Raw genomic sequence first — 10,768 nt, forward strand, 5'->3', positions numbered from 1 at the left:
GAGAGTTTGTGTCAGATATTAAGGTGTTTGAGGTTGGGGTGTTGAGGTTGGGGTGTTGAGGTTGGGGTGTTTGAGGTTAGGGTATTGAGGTTGGGGTGTTGAGGTTGGGGGTAAAGTTAATTGGGGTTTTTCCATCTCCTGAAGTTGCTTCAGAAAAGAGTTCTTCATGCTAACTCTCAAACAGCACCGTGTAAAACTCAGGGAACTATGTTTTTGGCCACGGTGGGAAAGCGCAAGAGTTGTGGCTTTGGCCTGATGGAATCACATTCCCGAGGACAGCGGAGAGCGTGGGTGAATGTTTCAGGGTCGTTCGGGACAGACTGCCGTCCGTTATGTGCATGTCTGAGTCAGGCGACCGTACAGCCTTCTCTGTTCCACGATGACCGTCAACCCCGTTATCACACTGGCTGTTTTATCTTCAACTCTGTGGGATGTGTTTTTCGGGGTGGGGGTCGGTGTTATGTTAGGGTTTGTTTTGTATGTGATTTGTAAGGCCTTCCTTTTTCACTGGTGAACACGAATGCTGGAATCATTAGATTTAATTCGATCGGCTTATTGATCAAACTTGCAGATCGTCATATGAAGCTTTGCTAGAACCTTCTCCCAGGGTCTGTCTGTGTGTGTGTGTGTGTGGGGGGGGGGGGATAGAGCAGGCGTCCGGGGGTCTCCGCTCTCTCCCGGCCCAGAACACCCATGCTGTAGTCGGTCCATGCTGCTCTGCTGTGGGTTTCAAAAACACTCTCATTCATCAACAATCTCTCTGTTTGGGCTAAATGTACTGTTAATTCTAGGCAGTCAATCAAGACTTTTTAATAAAACACACAAGTACCCAAAGTAGTTCTGTTGTTCTTTTGTGCTTCTCTTCCCAACAACCTTTGAAGCGTGCTCCAGTCATCTGCATCTGTTAGTCGTTTGCCGTCATCTGCTAGTTATTCTCTGGCACGGAAGCCCGTCGGGGTCACACGCGTTCACATCGGGACCAGACTACGTGGGAGCTCGTGTCAAATTACGTTCATCACGTGACCGATGACGTACGAAAGCCTCGAACGTCACCGAGCTACCGGAAACGGAAGGTTTTGGCAAAACCTCTCTCCTTTCTGAAGAGATGGAGGCTACAGGAGGACAGGGCCCCTGATGCACAAGCATGTTCCCAGACGGGCTGTCCCCTCACCTGGTCTCAGGGCACAATCACAACCCCCACTGATTCATTACTTTACTGCTTTACTAGTCATACATTTAGCTAAATCATGACGTCCAAATGCATGAGTAGTTAATACACATCTGTATAAGCAGTCATTATGCTTCTATCTGTTTACTGCCTTTATATTGTTTGCATTCTATTTACTAACAGTTGAAACGTTAAACAGCACATTTAAAACATTTGTAGCATATTGACAATACATTTATCGCAGCATTTTTAAAAATAAACACGAATATCAAGAGAACACAGTGAACACCCATTTTAACTGTCCTGTCTTTACACTGTACCATCTTGTCATTGCACCCTGTCTAATGTCTCCATCTGTGTATGCACCATAGACCAGAGCAAATTCCCATTATGTGTAAACTGATCAATAAACTGATTCTGAATAGGCTACTTTGTGTGTAGTTTCGAGTTTCATTGGCTGCTGTACTTTCTGCAGAACACCAGATGTCACTGCTCTGCGTTTTCAAAGGCCCAAAGCTTCCCTGAGCCCTCCTGCACCCCTGAACCCGCCCCTGTGCTCTGTGCATGTTCAGGGGTTGGTAGTAGTATGAGAAAGTAGGTCACTGTCACACGGTCTCTAAGCACGAGCAGGGAGGGAGGATATTTGCATACCCTGGTTTCAACCTTTCCCTGCATGCTAGGGCTGGTGTTCGCATGTCTGGGCGATATCACACCCAATATTTGATTGCAGGGTTGCATCAAAATACATTCCCTTGCTTGTACACTGGCTTGGGTTCAACGAAAGAAGTGTCAATGTCTTGGTAATAACACACAACAAAGTCGATTCTCATTGGAAGGATTCAGAATTTTATTGTGATCCATTTGAAAAAAGGTTTTACAAAAAGTAACATTCAAATTTTACAGATTCTTAAAAAAAATCAATTACAATAAGGTTTTTGATACGACAGAATCAGTTAACTAAAGTAGATGGCTTCTATAGACAAGGTCAAAATAAAGATAATATACATGGACATGGATGCTACAACATTGGACATACAAGAGGAAGAGGTTACAATAATAAAAAATAATAAAAATGGCATGATTGTTTTGTTTTCCACGGAGCCGAGGTCAGTCCTTTCAGAAGTGCGGTCAGTAGAACAGCTGTTCCCTCACCGTGGGAGACGAGGCGCCGTCATCAGGTGCCTGCAGCCGTTTGGAATGTTCGATTCTTATCACATGATCTCTCCACTTCCTGTACACGTCTCGGTGTTCACATGGCGCCGGCTGCGATGCGTCTGCTGTCGTAGCACGCGGGCTTAGGGGAGGAGAGGCCGGCCCTGTGCATAGTAGAGCCATGACCTCTCCGCACGCCCCACGACCCTCTGGTTCACACCAACAACGGCCTCGCTCCAACACCACTAGTCCCACACAGAAACTCAATACAATGTGAAGTCATATACAACTAAAAATAAAATGCAGAAAGTTTGAAACGAAACAAAAAAAACATTTCAATGAAGACATGTTTGACTTGGATACGCACCATAGACAGTGTTCTTGTGTGGACAGGAATGGAGACATTCTGCTCAGACAAACCTGCTACAGGTAACTGTACAAGCTGCCCTGGGGCACAGATCTACAATCAGTTCACTCTACCCCACCCTATAGGAAGGAGATGACAGGAGCGTTAACAGCTGACTGTAGATCAGCCTCCAGTGGCGACGTCATCCAACACTGCTGACGGAACACCTCGCCTGGAGCATCGAGACTGAACACACACATGGCATTAAGCAGATCGTGACTGAACACACACATGGCGTTAGGCGGATCATGACTGAACACACACATGGCGTTAGGCAGATCATGACTGAACACACACATGGCGTTAGGCAGATCATGACTGAACACACACATGGCGTTAGGCAGATCATGACTGAACACACACATGGCGTTAGGCAGATCATGACTGAACACACACATGGCGTTAAGCAGATCGTGACTGAACACACACATGGCGTTAGGCAGATCATGACTGAACACACACATGGCGTTAGGCAGATTGTGTTCCGGTATGACGGGATATAGCGGGGCTGAACAGCGCTGTGAGCAGGGCTGGTGGGTGTGTTCAGGGCCCGATGTGCCAGGGTCACCTCCAGAACCACCGCCCTCTCCGTCTCACTCAGTACTAGGGCTGCAAAACGCCGGGAATATTCACAAACTTCCCCCCAAAAATCTATGGGAATTAACAGGAATAATTTCTGTTTACCAGTTTATTCCTGTTAATTCCCATAAATTACTGTTAATTCCCTTGGGAGGTTTGTAAAAATTCCTGGTGTTTTGCAAACCTACTCGGTGCACAGGAACTAACCTCGCCATAGTCTTCGTCTTCTCCTGCATCTGACCATCATCATCATCATCTTACAGACATACTTAACCCACACCTAATTAGCATCCGCTAAGCGTAAAAAAAACATGCGTCTCCAGCATTTTATACAACAGAGTATGATACAAAATAAGGCATTTCTTTGTGTTGGGTATTCATGTCCTGTGTGTGCGAGTGTCTATGCATGTGCGTGTGTGTGTGTGTATTTGCACGTGTACATAGCAACCACATTTAATGTTACTTTTGCACCGCCTATAAAAAGACTGCAAAATGAACATAAATTCATCATGATAACTCTTAAAATATATATATTTGTCATATATATTTACGTATATATATTCATATATAAAAAAACAAAAGAGGGGGAGAAAAAGCCCAAGAGGTCCCTGTGATAGGTCAGTTCATAAACCCCGCCCTCATTCCATGACCTCACCGGGCGCCACGGTGACCAGCTGCAAAGGGATCTCCTGGTTGGCTAGGAGGTTGTGAGTGGTGGTTCCTGATTGGAGGATGAGCGTCGTCCCGTCGGCGGTGATGATGGTGTCGGTATGGGGCGGAGACGAGGCGGAGACGCCGCCTTTTTTGTTCTGGTGAGTCTTTATGTGCTTGGCCAGGTGGTCGCTGCGCATAAACCTCTTGGAACACTCCGCACACACAAACTTCTTCTCACCTGGACACAAACACAACCTCTGCTCAGTTAAAAGGTGTGTGGGTGAGAGATTTTGTGTGAGGTTGAGTATACAAACAAATTTCTGCTCAGTTATAAGGTGCATTATCTAGAATAACCAGTCTGGCTAGATATCTAATTAGCTAGCAAGCAAGCAAAGTCACTGGCCACTAGCTAACGTCGTTAGGCACTAGCTAGACACATGGTAGCTAGGTAGTCTAGCTGGCTACAAGTGCTAGCTAGCAAGACAGTAAGTGCCAAGCAGAGAAGCTAGATTTTCTTTTGTTGACAACTCAGAATACGTGGTTTTCATTTCATTCCCTTTGACTCCGCCTTCACATTCAATATTCACTGTTATTATTCGCAGGGAACTATATTCAGACCCCCCCCCCCCCCCCACACACACACACACACACACACACACACACACACACACACTCATTCTGTACAACAGCATTGTGTATTTCCCAGGTGAGTAAGTAACGACCGGTGACCGTTATATACCCCTCAGTTGGAAGCGCTGTGCATGAACGCTCACTAGCTGAGTGCGTAACTAGTTTCTCCAGTTTTGCTGTAATGGATTTTCTCGATGGGGCCGTGAACTCGAGCTCATCACCGCGCCAACAAACTCGGAAAACCCTCGACCGAACTGATGGGAAGCGCGTCTTTCGCTATCGTCTCTGAGACGAGGGGGGGGCGTTATCTGCTACTCTGCACGTCCATCATCCAGCTCGCTCCGTCTGGTGACAAAGACAGCCATTGTTGATTGTTGGAAGTGTGGACGGGCCCCAACCGTCTGTCTGCTGGGCGAGGCTTCATCCGTCTGTCTGCTGGGCGAGGCTTCATCCGTCTGTCTGCTGGGTGAGGCTTCATCCTTCTGTCTGCTGGGTGAGGCTTCATCCGTCTGTCTGCTGGGTGAGGCTTCATCCGTCTGTCTGCTGGGCGAGGCTTCATCCGTCTGTCTGCTGGGCGAGGCTTCATCCGTCTGTCTGCGGGGTGAGGCTTCATCCGTCTGTCTGCTGGGTGAGGCTTCATCCGTCTGTCTGCTGGGTGAGGCTTCATCCGTCTGTCTGCTGGGTGAGGCTTCATCCGTCTGTCTGCTGGGTGAGGCTTCATCCGTCTGTCTGCTGGGTGAGGCTTCATCCGTCTGTCTGCTGGGTGAGGCTTCATCCGTCTGTCTGCTGGGTGAGGCCTCATCCGTCTGTCTGCTGGGTGAGGCCTCATCCGTCTGTCTGCTGGGTGAGGCCCCCGTCGTCTGGGTGCTTTTCTCTCAAGTGACGGCGTGTTTGTTGCGCTACGCTCGCTTGGCAGGGTTTGTCCTGCACCTTCTTTTCGTTGTTTTTTTTTTGGAAGGAGTTCCACACATGTTGCATGTTTACCACGTGTACAGTAGCTTCTAGCCCATATCACGGTGCTGTTGCTAGGCTACCCACGCGCAGAAGGTGCCGGTAAAACCAAGGGAACATATAGACTAAACTATTCGATTTCTTATCATTTAACGACTATTCAAAAATGCGGACCATCCCTACTGTGTGCGTGTGTGTGTGTGTGCGCGCGTGGGCGCTCCTACCCGTGTGTGTGTGTGGGCGCTCCTACCCGTGTGTGTGTGTGTGTGTGTGTGTGCGCTCCTACCCGTGTGTGTGTGTGTGTGTGTGTGCGCTCCTACCCGTGTGTGTGTGTGTGTGTGTGTGTGTGTGTGCGCTCCTACCCGTGTGTGTGTGTGTGTGCGTGTGTGTGTGTGTGTGCGTGTGTGCGCTCCTACCCGTGTGTGTCCTCCGGTGTCTCTGCAGCTCGTCGCTCCTGGTGAACCTCTTCCCGCAGAACATCCAGTTGCAGACGAAGGGCCGCTCGCCGCTGTGCCAGCGCAGGTGCGCCCGCAGGTGGGACGTCTTCCCATACACCTTCCCACAGCCCAGGATGTGACAGATGTGCTGCTTCTTCTTCCCTAGGCTCGACCCCCTGAGAGAGAGAGAGAGAGGGGGGGGAGAGAGAGAGAGGGGGGGGGAGAGAGAGAGGGGGGGGGGGGAGGGATGACAGAGAGGGAGAGATAAGAGAGAGAGGGGAGGGTGACAGAGAGAGGGAGGCAGAGACATAAGAGAGAGAGAGGGGGGGGAGAGAGAGAGAGTGACAGAGAGGGAGAGAGATAAGAGAGAGAGAGAGAGAGAGAGAGAGGGGAGGGTGACAGAGAGAGGGAGGCAGAGACATAAGAGAGAGAGAGAGAGAGAGAGAGAGAGAGGGGGGAGGGTGACAGAGAGAGGGAGGCAGAGACATAAGAGAGAGAGAGAGGGAGGGGGAGAGAGAGAGGGGGAGAGTGACAGAGAGGGAGAGAGATAAGAGAGAGGGGGAGAGAGAAAGGGAAAAAAGTTGAGGGACGGCCACCATATCCATGAACGTTCTTACAGGGAAGAGACGACAACTGGCGCCGAGATTCAGGACTTGATTTGGGGAAGGTGGGGGCGTCCTCGGCGTGAACCCACCTCCCGCCCGCCTCTTTGCAGTTGGGGCAGGTGCAGGCCACCCTCCGCAGCCTCTTGCCCTCTCCGCTGGGCAGGTCCATGTCCTCGTCGGCCATCTGGACGCGCAGGTTGGACAGGTCGTTGGGGTTGAGGGTGGAGTCTCCGCTCAGATGCCACTCCCCCGAGTCTGGCTCCTCCTTAATCTGGATGTCTGTGTGTGTGAGGGGGAGGGGGGGGGGGGCGGGTACAGAACATTTAGACCCTTTCAACTGACGGAAGGAGAGAAGGGAAAAACAGACATAAACACAAAAAGGTGTCGTGTGTGTGTGTGTGTGTTCTTCACCAGCTGGACTGCCGGCCTCGTCTCCGTGTGTGTACTGCACCCCAGCGGAGTTGACGGTGACGGTCTGGAGGTTGGGCAGGCTGACCTGGCCCCCCTGGCCCAGCGGCAGGGTCTGGACCGGGGCCAGGGTGAGCTGCTGCGCCTGGCCCTGGGGCAGCTGGAGGCCCTGGAGACTCTGGACGCCCTGGACCTGCAACAGAGGGGGGGGGGGGGGTTACACACACGGAGACACGCAAAACAAGCAACACACAGACACGCAAAACCAGAGACACACACAGAGACATGCAAAACAAGCAACACACAGAGACACGCAAAACAAGCAACACACATGGACACGCAAAACCAGCAACACACACAGAGACATGCAAAACCAGAGACACACACACAGACATGCAAAACCAGAGACACACACAGACATGCAAAACCAGAGACACACACACAGACATGCAAAACCAGAGACACACACAGAGACATGCAAAACCAGAGACACACAGACACACAAAACCAGCAACACACACAGACACAGAGACATGCAAAGCCAGACACACAGACCCGCAAAAACCAGAGACACACACGAGACTCAATCAAGAGAAACCACACACATAAGATAAGACTGATATATTTGTGAGACGCATGCACACAAAACCAGAGACGTACACAAGACACGCAAAAACCAGAGACGCGCGCACACGCACAGCGACACACTGACGCACGCACACACCGACACACACTCTACCTGGAAGGTCTGCCACTGGATCTGCCCCGAGGCGGTGACCGTCTGGGCCTGGATGAGGAAGGTCCCGGGGTTGACCAGCTGGACGCTCTGCATGGTCTGGCCACCCTGGGTCAGCTCCTGGCCGTCCCCGGAGATCTGCAGCACGGACTGGGACGCCGAGGACGCGCCGGAGCTCGACACCTGGGGGGTTCACAGGGAGAGGAAGGGCGGCTGTGATGGAAGATGATGATTGGTTGGTCTCTGTTTGGTATCCAGAGATCGCCGCGACACTCGACAGCGCCGCCACGCTAACGCCGGAACGGGAGCCTGGAGGGTTCTAGCCTGGGGCCCGTTTGCTTTGCGGTTGTGGTTCCTGGTCTAAGCGGATACTGTCCAGAAACAGGCCTACCCATAAACCTATGATGCGATGCAGCAAGCAGTTCTTCTGGAATAGGCTACTTCGTTTGGTATGTCCATGTTTTATTCTGATTCGTAGTGACTGGCGAGACTAGGCTGCTTGATTCGGCATTTGTGTGACAGGATACCCCCCCCCGCCGAGGGGAGCCTGGGGACGCGAGGCTGAGAGGGTACTGACCTGGATGTGCTGCAGGTGGTTGTGGGTGTTGTAGTTCTCCGAGGAGGAGGAGGAGGAGGGGTCGGAGACGCCGGCGGACACGGCGGTGGCCTGCGTCAGGACTCCCGTCCCGTCGATGGTCTCCGGTAGCGAGGACGACGACGAGGTCGTTGGCACGTAGAGCTCGGTGCTGTTGTGCTTGGCACCGCCGCCGCCGTCCTGCCCCTCCAGCGAGTGGCCGCCCATGATCAGCTGACCGTCGGCCGTCACCCCGGTGACGCCCGTTGCTATAGGGACCGTATGAGCGCCCGCCAGCCCTAGCGACTCAAGGTCCACGCTGTTTATGGGCACGAACGTTATGTTACCAGGCAACCCCACACCGCCGCTGTAGCCCTGGATGGACTGCAGGTGCCCCGCCTGCGTCAGTAGGTCACTGGTCGTCGTTGTGGCGACACTGATCCCCAGGTTGCCGTGACCCCCGTCCGAAATGAGCTGGATTTGCCCCGTGCCGTCATCCAATCCATGCGCGGAGAATCCCGCGAGCGTTCCGTCTGCGTTCTGGAGCTGTGGGATGACCTGGTGAAGAGAGGGGGGGGGGTCTGGTTAGCAACCTTAGATGAGTGTCAACCCTTTGTGTGTGTGTGTGTGTGTGTGTGTGTGTATGTGTGTGTGTCCTACCTGATACTGGATGCCGGACACTCCGTTGGCGGACACCTCGTTCCCGGATGCCGTGACATAGATGGGCTGGCTGGACATGCTACCGAGCGGCAGCACGTACTGGCCGTTCGACGTGACGATCCCCGAGTTCTGGATGTGGACGACCCCCGCGTCATCCTTCCCCGTGGAGACCGGGGTCAGCACCTCCCACCGCTCCGAGCCCGTCAGCTGGATGGCCGACATGTCTGTGGTCTGAGAGACGCCAGGGACACGGGTCAGACACCGTGAGTAACCCAACATACCGCAAACATGGCGTTTAGGATAGGGTAGTTACTACAATATCAGATTTCTGACCAAAAACAAATCACATTTCAAATCCTTACTCAAAACCAACATCTAGAAAATCTAGTTAACATCGCTCTATTGCGCTTCCACATGTGATTTCTAGATTTCACCATACAAATGGATGCTGGGGTAGGCACTGGGGGTTAAATTGCACAATAGCAAAGCTATCATGTCTTGGTTTAAAGACAGCTGGCTGAACGTTAGCTATGCCACAAGCATCACGAGAAGACTGGCAATGCACTTGATCACGTAACCGTAAGGCTATTGACCCTGTAGAGGTTTGGCTCGACAGCTTATGTGCATTTAGGTCGCCATGATAGAAATCCACCTCTCATCCTGCACTGTGAGCAGAGGGGGGGGGGTCAGGCAATCGACAACAAAGCGTGCAATTTAAAGTACAAATGCACAATGTACAAAGCATCCCCCAGACCAAGGTAGACTAGCTCCCGAGTCCGACCTCAGTGTGACTGGAGCTAGTGTCCTACCCACTATGGGCGGGTTTTAGAGGGGGTAAAGTGGGTGGCCGTTCTTACGGGGAACACAGGAAGTGTTTCACCCCATGCATCAAATCTGTTAAAACGTGTGAACTTGCATGCAGGTGAAAATCATCCGCAAATCGTGGGTGGAAACCAGCGAAGGCCGAGGAGATATTGAGGGATACCTGGGTTTCAGCTGCGGATCCGTGCTGCAGAAAGTCGCTTTGACTGCTGTCCACGTCCGCGGACGCCATTTCTCCTTGTTTCCGAGGAGCTAGGTTAGCAGGGAAGAGGGGGAAACTCAGCAAAACTCGGGAATTAAACCACACTTATCGCTGAGAAAAGAGTAAAAACTATCGAAAAACTTCAACCCTCGAGGAGTTGACCGAAACGTCACTTTGTAATGAGGATTCAAAGTGGATTTCGACTCAGATTTGAATGTTTACTTTGTCAGCTAACGGCTAAGCTACGAGCTAGCGGAGGTTAGCCTAGCCTCTCTATCACAGCTCGGGTAAAAGATTATAAAGACGTAGCTTGCTAGGCTAACGGTCGCTCAAACTCACCGGGAGGTTGTGTTGCTTCGATGGGCTCAGTGTTACGTAGCAGTCATAGCGTGAATGGTAATAATCGGAAGATTATCTGATCAACTCAACTCCGAACATGATTGTTTTATCAAAGGCGGGTTGTGTTCATGGGGAATTCGGGTCGAGTTTTTTTTTCTATTTTGATTGACGGTGCGGGAAACCCAGAGGGGCGGGGCTTAACCTGAGCTGACAAGTTTGATGCATCACATTACAGGAAGTCCCGCCCTTCTTCCCTCAAACCATTGGTTGACTGCGGGTCGACTCGCCACCTGTATGGCCGGACGAAGTGACAATCAATATTTGTTTGTAGAAGCGTTTCCTATTTGTTGTTGGGACCTGAACCCACACATATTTGGGAATGTTACGATGTGGTTTTAACTACCAGGAGCAATGGAGAAAATTCGTTTATTACACATTATCCAAC

The 10,768-nt window shown here is 51.4% G+C and overlaps 1 protein-coding gene across 2 annotated transcripts; it reads right to left on the reverse strand.

Annotated features, from left to right (window-relative positions):
- Positions 1–3,395: 3,395 nt before the first annotated feature.
- LOC311319167 (transcription factor Sp3-like) lies at positions 3,396–10,462 on the reverse strand. 2 transcript variants are annotated; one of them, XM_084450636.1, is made up of 9 exons: positions 10,324–10,462; positions 9,946–10,034; positions 8,961–9,191; positions 8,304–8,858; positions 7,730–7,909; positions 6,994–7,183; positions 6,672–6,861; positions 5,957–6,153; positions 3,396–4,197 (listed from the first exon to the last, which is right to left on the reverse strand). In XM_084450636.1, the coding sequence occupies exons 2-9, from the start codon at positions 10,012–10,014 to the stop codon at positions 3,944–3,946; spliced, it is 1,866 nt and encodes a 621-aa protein (XP_084306762.1). In that variant the 5' UTR covers positions 10,015–10,034; positions 10,324–10,462; the 3' UTR covers positions 3,396–3,943. The 2 variants fall into 2 exon arrangements, with proteins under 2 accessions (XP_084306762.1, XP_084306761.1); XM_084450635.1 differs by having other exon boundaries at positions 6,672–7,183.
- Between the last annotated feature and the right edge of the window lie 306 nt (positions 10,463–10,768).

This window comes from Borostomias antarcticus, assembly GCF_949987555.1.
Source record: "Borostomias antarcticus genome assembly, chromosome: 16".
NCBI lineage: Eukaryota > Metazoa > Chordata > Actinopteri > Stomiiformes > Stomiidae > Borostomias > Borostomias antarcticus.

What these genes read in the sequence shown, in the direction of transcription:
- LOC311319167 (XM_084450635.1), bottom strand. Translation starts at nt 10,014, where the DNA reads ATGGCGTCCGCGGACGTGGACAGCAGTCAAAGCGACTTTCTGCAGCAC. An exon ending in GATCCGCAGCTGAAACCCAG is followed by an intron (nt 9,192 to 9,945) that starts GTATCCCTCAAT and finishes GGCGTCTCTCAG; the next exon opens with ACCACAGACATGTCGGCCAT. An exon ending in TCCAGTGGCAGACCTTCCAG is followed by an intron (nt 7,184 to 7,729) that starts GTAGAGTGTGTG and finishes CCTCTGTTGCAG; the next exon opens with GTCCAGGGCGTCCAGAGTCT.